General features: G+C 45.5%; 2 protein-coding genes and 1 long non-coding RNA gene across 3 annotated transcripts in view; 2 read left to right on the top strand and 1 right to left on the bottom strand.

The window, feature by feature from the left end:
- Positions 1-18,869, top strand: part of LOC116611725 — a 46,704-nt gene that overhangs the window by 12,356 nt on the left and 15,479 nt on the right. The gene's annotated exons all lie outside the window — the stretch shown is intronic.
- On the top strand, positions 10,484-11,941 carry LOC125559747. Its single transcript, XR_007306413.1, has 2 exons — positions 10,484-10,863; positions 11,756-11,941. It is a non-coding gene; the product is annotated as an uncharacterized LOC125559747 (long non-coding RNA).
- Positions 14,415-15,133, bottom strand: LOC125559743. The gene is made up of 3 exons (XM_048721350.1): positions 15,018-15,133; positions 14,555-14,797; positions 14,415-14,465 (listed from the first exon to the last, which is right to left on the bottom strand). The coding sequence occupies exons 1-3, from the start codon at positions 15,087-15,089 to the stop codon at positions 14,433-14,435; spliced, it is 348 nt and encodes a 115-aa protein (XP_048577307.1). The 5' UTR covers positions 15,090-15,133; the 3' UTR covers positions 14,415-14,432.

The following is an 18,869-nucleotide window of genomic DNA, read 5'->3' as shown; positions in this document are numbered from 1 at the left end:
TTCGTGTTATGTCTTAGCTCGTATCTAAAAGTCCCTATGCTCTTCGTGTTATGTCTTAGCTCGTATCTAAAAGTCCCTATGCTATTCGTGTTATGTCTTAGCTCGCACCTAAAAGTCCCTATGCTATTCGTGTTATGTCTTAGCTCGTATCTAAAAGTCCCTATGCTATTCGTGTTATGTCTTAGCTCGTATCTAAAAGTCCCTATGCTATTTGTGTTATGTCTTAGCTCGTATCTAAACGTCCCTATGCTATTCGTGTAATGTCTTAGCTCGTATCAAAAAGTCCCTATGCTATTCGTGTTATGTCTTAGCTCGTATCTAAAAGTCCCTATGCTATTCGCGTTATGTCTTAGCTCGTATCTAAAAGTCCCTATGCTATTCTTGTTATGTCTTAGCTCGTATCTAAAAGTCCCTATGCTATTCGTGTTATGTCTTAGCCCGTATCTAAAAGTCCCTATGCTATTCGCGTTATGTCTTAGCTCGTATCTAAAAGTCCCTATGCTATTCGTGTTATGTCTTAGCTCGTATCTAAAAGTCCCTATGCTATTCGTGTTATGTCTTAGCTCGTATCTAAAAGTCCCTATGCTATTCGTGTTATGTCTTAGCTCGTATCTAAAAGTCCCTATGCTATTCGTGTTATGTCTTGGCTCGTATCTTAAAGTCCCTATGCTATTCGTGTTATGTCTTAGCTCGTATCTAAACGTCCCTATGCTATTCGTGTAATGTCTTAGCTCGTATCTAAAAGTCCCTATGTTATTCGTGTTATTTTTTAGCTCGTATCTAAAAGTCCCTATTCTATTCGCGTTATGTCTTAGCTCGTATCAAAAAGTCCCTATGCTATTCGTGTTATGTCTTAGCTCGTATCTAAAAGTCCCTATGCTATTCGTGTTATGTCTAAGCTCGTATCTAAAAGTCCCTATGCAATTCGTGCTATGTCTTAGCTCGTATCTAAAAGTCCCTATGCTATTCGTGTTATGTCTTAGCTCGTATCTAAAAGTCCCTATGCAATTCGTGCTATGTCTTAGCTCGTATCTTAAAGTCCCTATGCTATTCGTGTTATGTCTTAGCTCGTATCTAAAAGTCCCTATGCTATTCGTGTTATGTCTTAGCTCGTATCTAAAAGTCCCTATGCTATTTGTGTTATGTCTTGGCTCGTATCTAAAAGTCCCTATGCTATTCGTGTTATGTTATGGCTCGTATCTAAAAGTCCCTATGCTATTCGTGTTATGTCTTAGCTCGTATCTGAAAGTCCCTATGCTATTCGTGTTATGTCTTGGCTCGTATCTAAAAGTCCCTATGCTATTCGTGTTATGTCTTTAAGCTCGTATCTAAAAGTCCCTATGCTATTCGTGTTATGTCTTAACTCGTATCTAAAAGTCCCTATGCTATTCGTATTATGTCTTTAAGCTCGTATCTAAAAGTCCCTATGCTATTCGTGTTATGTCTAAGCTCGTATCTAAAAGTCCCTATGCAATTCGTGCTATGTCTTAGCTCGTATCTAAAAGTCCCTATGCTATTCGTGTTATGTCTTAGCTCGTATCTAAAAGTCCCTATGCAATTCGTGTTATGTCTTGGCCCGTATCTAAAAGTCCCTATGCTATTCGTGTTATGTCTTAGCCCGTATCTAAAAGTCCCTATGCTATTCGTGTTATGTCTTAGCTCGTATCTAAACGTCCCTATGCTATTCGTGTTATGTCTTAGCTCGTATCTAAAAGTCCCTATGCTCTTCGTGTTATGTCTTAGCTCGTATCTAAAAGTCCCTATGCTATTAGTGTTATGTCTTAGCTCGTATCTAAAAGTCCCTATGCTATTCGTGTTATGTCTTAGCTCGTATCTGAAAGTCCCTATGCTATTCGTGTTATGTCTTAGCTCGTATCTAAAAGTCCCTATGCTATTCGTGTTATGTCTTAGCTCGTATCTAAAAGTCCCTATGCTATTCGTGTTATGTCTTTAAGCTCGTATCTAAAAGTCCCTATGCTATTCGTGTTATGTCTTAGCTCGTATCTAAAAGTCCCTATGCTATTCGTGTTATGTCTTAGCTCGTATCTAAAAGTCCCTATGCTATTCGTGTTATGTCTTAACTCGTATCTAAAAGATCTTTATGATCCATTCAGCATCATAAAAGAGTGTTTTGAAGCAGATGTACAGTATAAGTACAAACCAAAAAGGCGCAAATGTCTCAAATCTTCTCTTACTATTCATAACTTAAAGATGATGTGATAAAGAATGTGGTCTTTAGAAACCACTTTGATTCCCTCTAATCTCTTTCACCGCTCACAGAAGCTGTTTTTTAGCGAGCACATCTCAAACTCAGGTCTGTACAGGACCGCAAATGATCCCCGGCGCGCGAATGATCCCCAAAAACATAATATGCCCACAAATGTTCCCGTAATAATCCACGGAATAAAACAATATGGAGTGCTTACTGGCTTTACCCTATACTAGAAACATGCTTTTTTTGTAGAAAAAAAGAAACTATAATACTGTCGACAGTATCACGACAATATCGCAATAATAGGAATATGCAAGGCAGTGCATAACTCTGCATAACATGATGGTCTGGATGGGGTTAACCGACTGCGACAAACGGCCTGAAGAGTAACCGACTACCGACAAAACATGAAAACTAGTGACTAGCGACAAAAAATATTTGTCGACTACAGACATTATTTCCCGTCTTTTTACTCTTTACTTCCATCGTCAATCTACAAAATACGTCATTTCAGGATCTGCACTGTTTTTCATGTTGCATCAACTTTTCTGTCAATTATTAATCCATAATTAATTTATTATCAATAAGTTATCAATTACTACTCAATCCTAAATAATGTTTAATCTAGTTTGTACATAAAATCTGGTACAAAAGCGAATGCTAATTTAGATTTACCGACTACCGGCAAAGACCGATAATTCTTCCTGACTACCGACAAATTATAAAAGATTTAACTGACTACCGACATCCAGACCATGGTTCCTAATCACTCTATCCATTCAGGATGGTACAAAAACACGAAGAGTATATTTCTATCTCTAGAAGTATCTTTATTGTGATTGCTGTGAAGGAGGATTCATCTATTTATATGTGTGCTTCACGCCATATAGCATAGTTTTTATTCGTTAATAGTTTGGAAATATTTTCCCACATATTGGTTTTTAGCAGAAACTGGTAAATCGAGGTTAAAGGGACATGCCCGCGGCCTGTGCGATCTTGGTTTAAGATACATGACCGCGGCCTGTGCGGTCTAGGTTTAAGATACATGCCCGCGGCCTGTGCGGTCTTGGTTTAAGGGACATGCCCGCGGCCTGTGCGGTCTTGGTTTATAGGACATGCCCGCGGCCTGTGCGGTCTTGCTTTGCGCTTCCACAGTGGCCCGGATTTTGAGCATGCGCCCAAGTGATTTTGGAATCGCCACCCTCAACTTTTCTTTTCTTTTTTTCCCTCTGAGCTAAAGCTAATTGACAATGGGAAGATTTGCAGCTTGTATCCTTGTTCTTTACGCCTTTACTGGCTTCAAGGGAACTTCCGACGGGAGAAGCTGCCCAAGGCCCGCCGACCCCTGCTCAGCAGCGAACTACATCCCGATTAAAGACCCGCATAGAAGCACAAAATACAGATACAAAAGACCGCAGCCCGCCTTGTGCGACTACCTCCTTCAGCCCGGATGGTATCGGTTCACTAGCAGTGTCGGCGGCGAGATCCCGACCACTAAACCCGAGCCGAACATGTGTGGAACCTTAGCGCCGATATGGATGAGGGGGACCCACCCAGAAACGATTGGGGTAACCAAGGAAACTACCGCGTGCGTTAACGTCAATAACAGGAACAACGGCTGCTTCCGGTCTATTGACATGTGCGTGGAGATGTGCAGCGGAGGGTACTATGTCTACTATCTTCGACCTCCTTATGGGTGCTCAATGGCGTACTGCGCAGGTAGGTTTTCGGGACACCAGTTATTTTAGCTGGTCACGCGAGGAAAGCGTTGCGTGACCATGAATAGCTGTTCTTGTTGCGTGACCATGAATGGCTGTGCTCGTTGCGTGACCATGAATGGCTGCGCTCATTGCGTGACTATGAATGGCTGTGCTCGTTGCGTGACCATTTATGACTGTGCTCGCTGCGTGACCATGAATGGCTGCGCTCGTTGTGTGACCATGAATGGCTGTGCTCGTTGTGTGACCATGGCTGGCTATCCTCGTTGCGTGACTATGAATGGCTGTGCTCGCTGCGTGACCATGAACGGCTGTGCTTCTTGCGTAATGATGAATGGCTAAGCTCGTTGCGTGACCATGAATGGCTGTAATCGTTGTGTGACCGTGAATGGCTGTCCTCGTTGCGTGACTATGAATGGCTGTGCTCGTTGTGTGACCGTGAATGGCTGTCCTCGTTGTGTGACCGTGAATGGCTGTGCTCGTTGCGTGACCATGAATGGCTGTGCCTGTTCTGTGACCTTGAACGGCTGTGCTCCTTCCGTAATGATAAATGGCTAAGCTGGTTGAGTGACCATGAATGTCTGTGCTCGTTGCGTGACCATTTATGGCTGTCCTCGTTGCGTGACCATGAATGGCTGCGCTGCTTGCGTGATTCTGTTTGTAAATATCAGTGGTGTATTATGTAACACTGTACACATCTCTACAAAGTGGTAGAAAAGCAAACGTTTGAGGAATGTTTGGTAGGCATTTTTGGTTTTTAAACTGTATCCTTTTTTCAAGGCGATGGAATACCCTGCGACGAAGGCTTCAGTGGACCAAATTGCACAGGTATCCCATATCTTCAATCCAGACATATCAGAGCTGTGACAGACTGTGACTGTTATCGGGGGGAGGGGGGGCGATACAAAAACATGTGGATATTATTTGGGGGGGGACACAACCTTGCCCCGACTTGTCTTAACCTTGCATACATATTTTTTTAAATTTGAGTAGAAACAAAAAGCCCAAGCTGTCGTGGTCTTACCAGAACAATGAATACAATACGCCGAGAGTCGAATTCCAGTTTTTAAATTTGGGAAGATAGTTTTCCCTTTATATGTGTACTACACATCTTATTGAAGTACTGGTATATTACAATAAAACCCCACTTAATCGAGGCGGTTAATTTTTCGTGAGCTCGATTTCTCTTGGATTATCTTAATTAATGATCCAAATTCCAAACCGAAATAATTCTCCGCTCACATTATTTTGATCGTTTCCACAAACCGCATTTCCTCTACATTTCCTTTCTATATCTTTTCTTCCCAAAACAAGCAATTATGATTTTGTTTTCTTATTCCGGTTGCCAGTCTTTTTTTCAGATGGTTTCCTTGACCAATATAAGGGTACCGATAAATTGTTCGTGATTTTAATAAAAAAAAATTGAACAGCAAATATATTTCCATGTGAGCTCTTTACCTAGAGCCTCGGCTAATAATTCGAACTGATTTCTCTATCTCTCAGAGTAACGGAGTTCTATTGTATTTGTACTATTATCACAGCTGACGTGAAAGCCGTTTTCCCGAGTTTTCTGGTCCCCAAGCCAAAGGTGGAGCCCTTGACTACCTGCGACAGGGACCTATTCATGGTGTGCAACTTCACCTTTCCTCTGTGGAGTAACGTCTCCTTCAACATCGAGTGGTACGATGGTCCAACACTGAGTAGTAACATGACGTCTTGCAGGAACAAAGGAGAAAATTGTGTTTATGACCCCCTGCAAAGTCGGATCAGGCCTAAACTAGGGAGCACGGTAAGTAGTGCCTCCATAGCCATTGACGTGTGGAAAATTGGAAGATCAGAGGGAAGGAATGGCGGGGCTTTGGAAGATCAGAGGGAAGGAAAGGCGGGACTTTGGAAGATCAGAGGGAAGGAATGGCAGGGCTTTGGGAGATGAAAGGGAAGGAATGGCAGGGCTTTGTAAGTAGTGCAACCATAGCCATTGACGTGTGGAAAATTGGACGATTAGAGGGAAGGAATGACGGGGCTTCGGAAAAATGGGGTAGTCTGGTGGGTTAAGGTCAGTGAGAGGGAAATGAATTGCAACGCTGGGGAAGGGGAGGCAAAGGCAGAGCGAGGCAGGGGGAGGGGATGAAATAAGAGGCTTGGTGAGGGGGGAGGGCCGGGGAGGTGTGTGGCTTGGTAAGGGGGGGAAGTAGGTGAAGTGTTAGGCTTGGTGAGGAGGAGGGGGTGAAGTGTGAGGCTTGGTAAGGGGGAGGGGGTGAAATGTTATGCTTGGTGAGAGAGAAGGGGTGAAGTGTGAGGTTTGGTAAGGGGGAGGGGGTTAAGTGTGATGCTTGGTGAAGGGGAGGGGGTGAAGTGTGATGCTTGGTAAGGAGGAGGGGGTGAAGTGTGAGGCTTGGTGAGGGGAAGGGGGTGACGTGTAAGGCTTGTTGAGGGGGAGGGGGTGAAGTGTGAGGCTTGGTGAGGGGGAGGGGGTGAAGTGTGAGGCTTGGTGAAGGGGAGGGGGTGAAGTGTGAGGCTTGGTGAGGGGGTAAAGTGTGAGGCTTGGTGAGGGGGAGGGGGTGAAGTGTAAGGCTTGGTGAGGTGGAGGGGGTGAAGTGTGAGGCTTGGTGAGGGGGTAAAGTGTGATGATTGGTAAGGGGGAGGGGGTTAAGTGTGAGGCTTGGTGAGGGGGAGGGGGTGAAGTGTAAGGCTTGGTGAGGGGGAGGGGGTGAAGTGTGAGGCTTGGTGAGGGGGAGGGGGTGAAGTGTAAGGCTTGGTGAGGGGGAGGGGGTGAAGTATGAGGCTTGGTGAGGGGGAGGGGGTGAAGTGTGAGGCTTGGTGAGGGGAAGGGGGTGAAGTGTGAGGCTTGGTGAGTGGGAGGGGGTTAAGTGTGAGGCTTGGTGAGGGGGACGGGGTTAAGTGTGAGGCTTGGTGAGGGGGAGGGGGTGAAGTGTGAGGCTTGGTGAGGGGAAGGGGGTGAAGTGTGAGGCTTGGTGAGTGGGAGGGGGTTAAGTGTGAGGCTTGGTGAGGGGGAGGGGGTTAAGTGTGAGGCTTGGTGAGGGGGAGGGGGTAAAGTGTGAGGCTTGGTGAGGGGGAGGGGGTTAAGTGTGAGGCTTGGTGAGGGGGAGGGGGTGAAGTGTGAGGCTTGGTGAGGGGGAGGGGGTGAAGTGTGAGGCTTGGTGAAGGGGAGGGGGTGAAGTGTGAGGCTTACAGGGGGGAGTTGAAGGCAGGGGCAGGCTAGGGGTGTTGGTGATGGAGAAGGGGCATGAAGGTGGGTGGGCTTCGGAAAGACAAGGGGAAAATGGAGTGCTAGGCTGGGAAAGGGGAAGGAAAAATTGACAGGGGGAAGGGTAAGGATGGTAAAGAAGTTGAATTTGGGAAGGAAGTTGAATAGGAAGGTTTTAGGGCCAGGAATGTAGAGGGAAGGGAAGGGGGGGGTGGAGTGTGGAGGGAAGGGGAGGTGGAATGTAGAGGGAAGAGAAGGGGAGGTGGAATGTAGAGGGAAGGAAAGGGTAGGTGGAATGTAGAGGGAAGGAAAGGGTAGGTGGAATGTAGAGGGAAGGGAAGGGTAGGTGGAATGTACAGGGAAATGGAGGGAATGGGAGGTGGAATGTAGAGTGAAGGGGAGGGGAGGTAGAATGTAGAGGGGAGGTGAGTTGGAATGTAGAGGTAAGGGAAGGGGAGGTGGAATGTAGAGGGAAAAGGAGGTGGAATGTAGAGGGGAGGGGAGGTGGGGTGTAGAGGGAAGGGAAGGGAAGGTGGAATGTAGAGGGAGGGGGAGGGGAGGTGGAATGTAGAGGGAGGGGGAGGGGAGGTGGAATGTAGAGGGAGGGGAGGGGAGGAGGAATGTAGATGGAGGGGGAGGGGAGGTGGAATGTAGAGGGAGGGGGAGGGGAGGGGGAATGTAGAGGGAGGTGGAGGGGAGGTGGAATGTAGAGGGAAAAGGAGGTGGAATGTAGAGGGAAAAGGAGGTGGAATGTAGAGGGAAAAGGAGGTGGAATGTAGAGGGGAGGGGAGGTGGGGTGTAGAGGGAAGGGAAGGGAAGGTGGAATGTAGAGGGAGGGGGAGGGGAGGTGGAATGTAGAGGGAGAGTGAGGGGGAGGGGAGGTGGAATGTAGAGGGAGAGGGAGGGGGAGGGGAGGTGGAATGTAGAGGGAGAGGGAGGGGGAGGGGAGGTGGAATGTAGAGGGAGGGGAGGAGGAATGTAGAGGGAGGGGGAGGGGAGGTGGAATGTAGAGGAAGGGGGAGGGGAGGTGGAATGTACAACGCGATTAGAAAGGCATACTATAGTGTTATCAAAGACAAAACTAATATCAACTTAAATGCAATGACATCTGAAAGAGCTTTCCTTTTTATTATTACCATGGATCAAAGAAACGAGATCATTAACAGGGAAACTGCAAAATATATTTTTGACTGCACAAGAAAAAGATTTGAATGCCTAAAAGAATAAATGCACACCACGGATAATGACAACCTCCTTTTTATCTTAACTATTTGGAAAAACACCTGATATATAATCATGTATAAGGGTACCAAATAAAATATATTGATTGATATATTGATTGATTGATGTAGAGGGAGAGGGAGGGGGAGGGGAGGTGGAATGTAGAGGGAGGGGAGGGGAGGAGGAATGTAGAGGGAGGGGGAGGGGAGGTGGAATGTAGAGGGAGGGGGAGGGGAGGTGGAATGTAGAGGGAGGGAAGGGAAGGTGGAATGTAGAGGGAGGGGGAGGGGAGGTGGAATGTAGAGGGAGGGGGAGGGGAGGTGGAATGTAGAGGGAGAGGGAGGGGGAGGGGAGGTTGAATGTAGAGGGAGAGGGAGGGGGAGGGGAGGTGGAATGTAGAGGGAGAGGGAGGGGGAGGGGAGGTGGAATGTAGAGGGAGAGGGAGGGGGAGGGGAGGTGGAATGTAGAGGGAGGGGGAGGGGAGGTGGAATGTAGAGGAAGGGGGAGGGGAGGTGGAATGTAGAGGGAGAGGGAGGGGGAGGGGAGGTGGAATGTAGAGGGAGGGGGAGGGGAGGTGGAATGTAGAGGGAGGGGGAGGGGAGGTGGAATGTAGAGGGAGGGGAGGGGAGGAGGAATGTAGAGGGAGGGCGAGGGGAGGTGGAATGTAGAGGAAGGGGGAGGGGAGGTGGAATGTAGAGTGAGAGGGAGGGGGAGGGGAGGTGGAATGTAGATGGAGGGGAGGGGAGGAGGAATGTAGGGGGAGGGGGAGAGGAGGTGGAATGTAGAGGGAGGGGGAGGGGAGGTGGAATGTAGAGGGAGGGAAGGGAAGGTGGAATGTAGAGGGAGGGGGAGGGGAGGTGGAATGTAGAGGGAGGGGGAGGGGAGGTGGAATGTAGAGGGAGGTGGAGGGGAGGTGGAATGTAGAGGGAGGGGGAGGGGAGGTGGAATGTAGAGGGAGGTGGAGGGGAGGTGGGATGTAGAGGGAGGGGAGGGGAGGAGGAAAGTAGAGGGAGGGGAGGGGAGGTGGAATGTACAGGGAGAGGGAAGGGGAGGTGGAATGTAGAGGGAGGTTGAGGGGAGGTGGGATGTAGAGGGAGGGGAGGGGAAGAGGAAAGTAGAGGGAGAGGGAGGGAAGGTTGAATGTAGAGGGAAGGGGAGGGGAGGTGGAATGTAGAGGGAAAGTGAAGGGGAAAAGGGGGGGGGAGGGCCTTTGGACGCGCCATACTGATTATAGATCTGTTTTGGAATCTTAGATGACCTGTCGGCTTAGGATGAAGTATAACACGCATTTGGATAACATACATTAGCATTGTTAGCTGCTCACAACTAACAATGTGGGCATTTTTGATAACTGCCAAGTCGGGTTCTCACACGGTGATGACGTAGGGACCACGTACAATGGCTGTTTTTATGGTCGAGCGTGTTTAGCATTTTAAAAGTTGGGTGTTTTAATGGTTGGGCTTTATTTTTGTCTAGCGATTTTATCTTTGGGCGTTTTGAAGCTTGGGCGTTTTTATCGTTAGGCGTTTTATTGGCTGGATTTTGGTCTAGTGTATTTTAGGTCTAGCGTTTTTAGCGTTTTAAAGATTAGGTGTTTTGATGGCTGGGCTTTTAAGGACGTTTTTATTTTTGGACGCTTTGTTAAGGTCAGAAGAGGCGACTTGCAAACCCAAGACTGCCCCTCCCCCATCCTGCATTCTTGCTGAGCATTGGCACGGTGAACATTGATAAAAAATAAAGGATCCCACCGTTACCATGGTCACCAGTTTATTTGAGTCATCCAAGATTAGACAAGATTATACAATGAATACTTTTTCTTCCCGGAGTTATTTTGGTCTATGCAAAGGTAAATTGTTAGAAGATTACCATTTAAATATTTCATATCATAACAATCATCTTTATCATATCAATAAGCTCTTTTTTCATCATCATTATTTTCAGATATCGTAGAAAACCTTTGCCTTAACGAGTGCAGTAACCATGGCAACTGCTCAAACAGCACTTGTATCTGCGAAGAAGGTTTCACATCACTAGACTGCTCCTTGTCAATCAACACAGTACCAGAACTTCTAGGGTAGGTGAACAACTGGTAACATTTCAATCGACACAGTACCAGAAATTCTTGGGTAGGTAAACAAATGATAACATGTCAATCGACACAGTACATGAACTTCTTGGGTAGGTGAACAAACGGTAAGATGTCAATCAACACATCGTTTCCGTATCATTTCTGCAGTTTTCAATATTGGCGAACTCGTGTCAACGAATTCCAACTGCTAAATCGCCTTTTGGCCTCCATGACGGAATTTGGTGCTGTTTCAGCGCTGGTCAGCGCCTTAAGGGGAGGTGGCGTGGTTTGAAACCATTTTAGTGCTGGCCAGCTGAAACGCTCTAAGGATTGAATGGCAGAAACCAGAAGGCGATTTAGTTACAGTCGTCTGCGAGAGTACACAGAATATGCAGCCAAGTACCCAGGATTTGCCGAGAGGGGTGCGCAGCAATAGGTATCATCTGAAAAAAGCAAAGTATTTGAAGATTCCTTAATAAGAAATGGCCCACTTTTTGGCCGCCAAGGGGGGTGCGCACGCACCCTGCGCATCCCCCTGTGTACTGTGTACGCGCTTTATATGTAAAACTGCAGTAATAGAGAGAGAAGACCGAGAGGCGAAGTCTATGACTGAGAGAATATGGTAATGACCCTCAAACAATATGGTAATGACCCTCAAACAATATGATAATGGCACTCAAAAAATATGGTAATGACCCTCAAACAATATGGTAATGACCTTCAAACAATATGGTAATGACCCTCAAACAATATTGTCATGACCAAGGCAATATGGCTGAAACTGGAAAGTCATCATAATATTTTTTCCATCGTTATCATCATCATCATCATCACGTGTCTTCTTTGCCGTCATCATCAACATCGTAATCACCATCACCATCACCATCACCATCATCATCACCATCACCATCACCATCACGATCACCATCACCATCACCATCACGATCACCATCACCATAACCATCATCATCATTATCATCATCATCATCATCATCGTCATCGTAACCATTATCAAGATCATTATCGTCGTCCTCTTCCTCTTCCTTGCCAGCGTTCATTACTATCTTCACCATTATCAACAATCACAAAAACAACAGTATTTATCTTCTCAATGTGTGATTAAAGTCGATGGTTCTCCTAGGATTCACGATAGGGGTCTGTGTGACATTAGAAGGAGGCCATGCAAGAAGACCAACATCTTTGGTGATAGATTTATACCTTAAGAGAATCTCACATGTCACGCAACCGAATTCAATGTGAAAAAAATAAGTTTGGTTTATCTCACAGTCCCGTTGTCAGTTTCTAAACTGTGATTGATCTCATATCAGGTGTATGGCAACAACTGGACACCAAACTCATCACCACACGAGCTACAAGGCGAACAGTTTGACTTATTTGGGGTCAAATGCAGCCTTCCGGACCCTCCAACGAAGATAGGGGACTACGACAATCCCGGGACCCCCGCGGGAGGACTGTACATTAGGATCTCCAACAACAAGATCGACGCAAGTAAGCAAAAGATGAGGTTTATATCGTACGACTCCGTCTGTAGGAGGTGCAGCAAGACAGGCACTTGTGTCATCAGGGTATGTATACGAACGCCCCCTTCCCCTCTCCCCCTGGGAAGTATATCCCAAATATCACCAGCTATAAAAAGTGATTGAAAAATATTCTAAAAAGTTTAGACTTAGATTTATGAATTTGTTAAAGTGTGAGGGTTTGATGTCATCCGAGGGATCTAGGCCTAGATAACTCGACAATCCCGTTAACTCGATTAAAATTTTATAGAATGGTACCATCTATAACACGAAAACTATTTTCCACCGAGTAAGGGACAGACCCCCCCCCCCATCATTTTGATAGATTTACTAATACCAATAGACAGAAGGGATTAACAATCATAAAAAAATGAGCACATCAATCAAGGGAGCACGGCTAAATGTGTTCCTATTTAACGAATGCTTTCCGAAGAGAGGGAGATGCACATCGTGCATCCTTCGTCGGCACTTCGTGTCGACACTACGCGTATCCCATATCCCGATGATACGAACAAAGACACAGTTGACAAACATAATCCAGTTCATAATCCGAGCCCCACACCCCCAACAGCGCTACTGATAACTCCCCTTACAAAACAAACACACATGACGCGTTGCATAACAAAGGAGTCTGGGTAAACCCTTAGAGTCGAGACTTATAGGCCGAGAGTCGAACAAGATATCTGAAATATGTTTTAAAGTAAAAATAAAATTCATGAGCGAGGAAAAGTAAAACTCTTCGATATTTTAGATAACTTTCCGACTTTGGCCTATAAGTCTTGAGTCTCTGACTTTCTACTCTTGGGGTTTACCCAGATTCCATAACAAAGTGGTTTATTTTCGTAATAATCTCAATCGCGCGTTTAATGAAGCACATTCTGCCGTGCTCCCTTGCATCAATCGAGCATAGCACCTAGCTCGTCCCTAAATACGCCGTCTTGTCCCCTTTTCGCCGATATGCCTTAAACTGATTCCCATGAATGTTTCATTATCATCTCAATGTTTTAGCATGACTCCTGCTTGATCAATGGCCACTGTTTTGCGCAAAACGATGCTAAACCAAACGAGTGGTGTCGTCAGTGCCAGCCAGATACCAGCCAATTTACATGGAGTCGGCGTAAAGGTAAAACGCAAACAGTCAGTTTACATGAAACAGGCGTAAAGGTAAAACGCAAACAGTCAGTTTACATGGAACAGGCGTAAATGTAGAACGCAAAGAGCCAGTTTACATGGAACAGGCCTAAAGGTAAAACGCAAACAGCCAGTTTACATGGAACACGCGTAAAGGTAAAACGCAAACAGCCAGTTTACATGGAACAGGCGTAAAGGTAAAACGCAAACAGTCAGTTTACATGGAGTCGGCGTAAAGGTAAAATGCAAAGAGCCAGTTTACATGAAACAGGCGTAAAGGTAAAACGCAAACAGTCAGTTTACATGGAACAGGCGTAAATGTAGAACGCAAAGAGCCAGTTTACATGGAACAGGCCTAAAGGTAAAACGCAAACAGCCAGTTTACATGGAGTCGGCGTAAAGGTAAAATGCAAAGAGCCAGTTTACATGGAACAGGCGTAAAGGTAAAACGCAAAGAGCAAATTTACATGGAACAGGCGTAAATGTAGAACGCAAAGAGCCAGTTTACATGAAACAGGCGTGAAGGTAAAACGCAAACAGTTTACATGGAACACGCGTAAAGGTAAAACGCAAACAGTCAGTTTTCATGGAACAGGCGTTAAGGTAAAACACAAACAGTCAGTTTACTTGGAACAGGCGTAAAGGTAAAACGCAAAGAGCCAGTTTACATTTTTGAAATCGTTCACGATGGCCCAGGACGGTGAACTGATCCGGGCTTTTCAAGAGAAAGTAACAATTTCTTTCGTTAAAGTTGCACTTGGTGACAAATAAAGTTAGTTGAGCCTTAATTTGTGTTCCCTCGTCTTCGCTTGATCTTAATTTCCTCTTCCCAATATTAGGCATTTCGTTTGACATAGGGAAGAGGGAGTTCCTTCTCTGCTTGCAGAACCTCACAGGGGTCATCAAGGAGGTTAGATTTCCTCAAAACCACTCTTCTTGCATCATCATTATTTTTCTCCAGACCTATAGAAGTATTTATAGTATACAATCATTTCAAAACTTTTCACTTTTTGATTTTTACTAAAAATAATATTATTTACCCACCTTGACTACTAAACTGCTTCAGGTTTTGATAGCGCCTTATCATGGCTGGAACATGATAGGCTGCAACATGCATGTAGCATGTCACTCGCTCTTTTTTGTAGCCAAGCTTCACATCACCTAGGCTACCAAATTTGGTTATCCATTCTTTAGCCTGTGGAATTTTGTTACAAAAAACAGGTATAATAGTTTTGTCAGATTCTATCAAGATCATAATGTTTTTTTTTTTTAATTATTTTAAAACACTACTAGCTTTACCTCTTTTTGATAGACATTCATGGATGGTGGTTTCCAGTTAGAAACAATCAAAATACAAATGGTGGAAATCCTGGAATCATGAAAATACAATTTATATCTCTATAGCTTACTTTTTAATTTTCAGTGAGAATGATTTCAGCATAATTATGCTAAATTTACCTTCCAGATTTCTGCTACCCTAGCAGCTGTAGATGGCTGTAGGACACCAATGAGCTTCTCTGGGAGCTCTTTCAGAAGTTTTTTTCTATCGCTACCCATCAAACTTGTGAGGTCATAGGTACCACTTCCCCTACCATCTGCATTAAGCTTCTCCCACACTTGAAATGATACCCCACACGACCGTATAGTTTGTACTAATTGACTCAGATAGCTTGTGCTTCCTTTGTGTGATCTTTTACTGATCTGAAATATAAAAAAAATTCTGCTTTGAGTCAACTTTTTGTAGTGCCATTTCCTAAAGCTCAGTGGCACTTTACATTTTTTAAACTTTACTACAACATACTACAATTCCATTGCTTACAGTTTTTCCACTTCTTATAGTAATTGTACATGGACAGATTCATGTCCTATATAAGCACTTTATTTGTCATAAAAAGTATATTATCAGGTAGATTGTATTGACCTTTTCCTTTTCATCCCACTGCATTGCATCTTCTATTGCATTATCTATCAGGATGTCTGTCACCCTCAGCATTAAGTGGAGCTCATCTATTAGTGTGGTCAGGTTCGATGTTGAATAGGGGTTTATTTACACAGCAGTAATTCTCTTTCTTTTTCCACACTCGATAATATCCTGTAGGGTCCTGCGTAGTGGGTCCTTCTCATAATACTCATCATCCTTGCTCATATCACCTCTGGGGAAATTACAAAACAGTTACCTTGTATTGTAGGTCACTTAGACCTAGTATTCTTAACAATTTTTACCTGTCTTTCTTGTGAACTTTGCACCAAAGACAAGCATATGCTGAGTTTGCAGCCCTCAAACCCATTGTTTGTAAGAGGAACTGAAAAAAAGGAAGCAAATTACTAGATGTTTTTTTTAAATGTCACATTCTGCTAAGAACCTGTAGATGACTGTTACCTTATAGTCTCCGCCCAGAAAGAACTCTACATTTATCTTCTTGCCATCAAGTTCTACATAGCCATCATCTTGCACTGCATCAATTTCTTCAAGAACATCTTTCAAGCTCTCTGCTATTGTCTCATACTTCTCTGGCCCATTGATAACTGCCACTGTGTGTGTACCTCAAATGTATTTGTAATATGGTATAAGAAACATTGGAATGTATAGCTTTGTTCCATGTATAGCCAGAGATATAGCATATAAATGAGGTACACATACTGTTATGGTTCTGGTAACTCAACCTTTTAATAGAGCTTCTAGCTTTGTGTGTACCATTCAAGATGGCGGGTTCTAGCACATGTGTTTATGCTAATTAATGGATACCACAGGGATACCATGACATCCCCTTTTTCCTAAGTAAACTATTACAATCAATGTTCAGTGTCTCTAAACTGAAAATGCTAATCAGGTATAGCAATGTCCAAAGTTAACAGTGTATCAAACAGTAGCAAGACAAAATAAGTGTTGTGAAATCATGCTTGCTTAAACATATCAAGTGTTCTACAAGCTCAGTCTGTCAGGCGGCTTGATGTTTCGAGCTGAGCGACGCAAAGGCTGGGGGCTTGCGATGATGGGAGGCTCTACTGTAGCCTTTCCTGATGCGAGGCTCGGACCATCACTGGATGTTGACTGTGCTGTATCACCATCAACAGGAATATCTGGATGATCGGTAGGCTTCTCAGCAGGTACCGCTGATGGCCGTAGGTGTTTCCGATTCCGTGTGAACCTACTACCTGTTGACAACTCAACAGTATAAGACTTGGGAGCTGACCTCTGACTGCGTACCGTGCCGGGTTCCCACTTCTTGTTGTGTGGGTTGAATACTGACACATTACTACCGGGTGGAAGTGGTGGAAGTTCCTTCGATGATCTGTCAAAGTAGAGTTTCTGTAAGTCCTGTCTGGCTTGTAGCTTGGAGTTGGCATCATGGTCTACCTTGAGTCCAGCCTAGCTGTTCTGGAAACTCCAGGTAGGTTAGACTGATAGACTCGGCCATTCAGGAGTTCTGCAGGTGAGGGCAGATTATGGTCGATCGGTGTGGTGCGGAGGCACAGCATGGCTAGGTGTGGATCACAATTTGACTCCTTGCATTTCTGAAGCACATTCTTGACGGTTTGCACGTTCCTTTCGATGAAACCATTAGCTTGGGAGTGGTATGGACTTGTGGACGTGTGTTCAAATCCATATGTTTTGCTGAAGTCGCCAAATATCGATGAAGTGTACTGCGTGTCGTGTCCAGTGATCAGCTTTTCGGGGATTCCGTTCTCTTCAAAGATAGACTTCATGTGCTTGATGACAGCTCAGACCTAACATCGTTTAGTTTGCGGACCAGTGGGAACTTGCTGTAGTAATCTGCGACGAGCAAGTACCATGCGTTGTTCCAGAAGAACAAATCTGAGCCAAGGGTGTGCCACGGCTTGGACGGCACGTCGTGAGGTGTCAATGGCTCTTTGGTGTTCATCCTTGCGTTTCTCTGACAAGGGGCGCAACTCTTCACCATGTCTTCGATGTCCGTGTTGATGTTTGTCCAGAAGACGGAGCCCTTTGCGCGTAGCTTGCATTTTTCAGAACCTTGGTGGGCGTAGTGGAGTTACTTGAGGAAGTCAGCCTGTAGGGTCTTTGGAATAATAATGCGGTTGCCCTTGAGGATCAAACCATCGGAGACTGTGATCTCATCACGATAGTTCCAATAGCCGTGAAGGTGGGGCGGACACTTTGATCTCTTCTCAGGCCAACCATTGCTGACGATCGATCGGAGTTAGGTTAGGGCTGGATCCTTCGCGGTCTCTGCCTGGATTTGTCGCACTCTAGTGGGACTTGCGTTCAGATGCAAATAGAGCTCATGTACTGAGACATCGAGGTCGGGAATGGTGTCGGCAGGACAAGGATTCAGGCGTGAAAGCGCGTCGGCCAATGGTATCTCCTTCCCAGGGACGTACTTCATATTTCTGAATGCGGAGCATCATTCGTGCGATGCGGGGTGGTGCACTAGAGATATGTTTCTTAAAGATTGCCTCTAGTGGCTTGTGGTCAGACTGGACTGTGACATGCCTGCCATATACATAGTAGTTTAATTTTTCGAGGCCATGCACAACGGCTAGCATTTCTCTCTCGATGTCTGAGTAGCACTGTTCAGTCTCAGTCAAGAGCTTGCTCCGGTACTCCACTGGGCCTTTTTCCTGGAGAAGAGTAGCACCTAGGCCTCGAGAGGACGCGTCTACCTGTATGGTCACAGGCTTACGACCGTCAAAGTACTGGAGGGAGCCTGGGGAGGTAATGAGCTGCTTGATTTGTACAACTGCTGCCTGGTGCTCTGTGTGCCACTGGAAATCACTGCTGCTCTTGGTGAGATCCCAGAGCACTGCTGAAACAGAGGAAAGGTTAGGAATGAAGCGACTGAGGAACTGCACCATTCCTAGGAAGGTCTGCAGATCTGTCAGGCTCGTAGAGGGGTCCATGTTGATGATGGCTTCAATCTTCTTTGGGTAGACTTTGAGGCCAGAGGAGCTGATGACATGTCCGAAGAATGACAGCTCAGTGCAAGCGATTTTGCACTTATCAGGGTTAAACCGTATACCAGTTTCATGAGCACGCTGCTTGACAGCCTTCAGATTACTGTCGTGCTCGGCACGAGTTTTGCCATAGATGATGATGTCGTCTGCGATTCCAGTCACGCCAGGGAGGTCGCTGAAGGTCTCGTCAACCTTGCGCTGAATGGCATCCTGAGCACAAATTAAACCAAATGGGAGTCGACAGAAACTGTATCTGCCATGTGGTGAGTTGAATGTGGTACACATGGAGCTCTCAAGGTCAAGCTTAATGTTCCAATAACCACTACGAGTATCCACAATAGAGAAGTATTGCGCTCCATTAAGCTTAGACAGGACCTCGTCAATGGTAGTGGTGTGATGGTGGGGGCGCTTAATGGCCTTGTTTAAGTCCTTAAGGTCTAAGCAGAGCCTAAGAGTTCCATTGGGTTTTGTGACGCAAACAAGAGAGTTCACCCATTCTGTTGGTTCAGTGACCTTGACAATGATACCTTGTGCTTCAAGACTGTCAAGCTCTTTTTTCAGGGGTTGTTGAAGAGCTTCAGGGAGCCTCCTCGGGGGGTGAAATACAGGTGGTACAGCAGGGTCTAGGATAATGTGAAATTCCCCCTCAAAACACCCTATGCCCTTAAAACATTCGGCGTGCTCACTGAGAAGTGAAGACTTATCTGTTGGGTGATCCATAGATGCTGGAGCTGTTGCCGCTGAGGCTGGTTTAGCTGTAATGCCATGGTTTAGAGTAACTAGCTTCATGTCACTGCATGTCGGCAGACCTAGTATGATAGGACCTTCTGTGTCAACG

The sequence above is a fragment of the Nematostella vectensis genome, chromosome 14 (assembly GCF_932526225.1).
Source record: "Nematostella vectensis chromosome 14, jaNemVect1.1, whole genome shotgun sequence".
Taxonomy (NCBI): Eukaryota; Metazoa; Cnidaria; class Anthozoa; order Actiniaria; family Edwardsiidae; genus Nematostella; species Nematostella vectensis.
This window is presented reverse-complemented; position numbering and strand designations above follow the sequence as displayed.

Coding starts and splice junctions, on each gene's coding strand:
- LOC125559743 (XM_048721350.1), bottom strand. CDS start 15,089: ATGCTGAGGGTGACAGACATCCTGATAGATAATGCAATAGAAGATGCA. Junction 14,798..15,017: donor AGTGGGATGAAAAGGAAAAG/GTCAATACAATC, acceptor TTTATATTTCAG/ATCAGTAAAAGATCACACAA. Junction 14,466..14,554: donor GGGTAGCAGAAATCTGGAAG/GTAAATTTAGCA, acceptor TCATGATTCCAG/GATTTCCACCATTTGTATTT.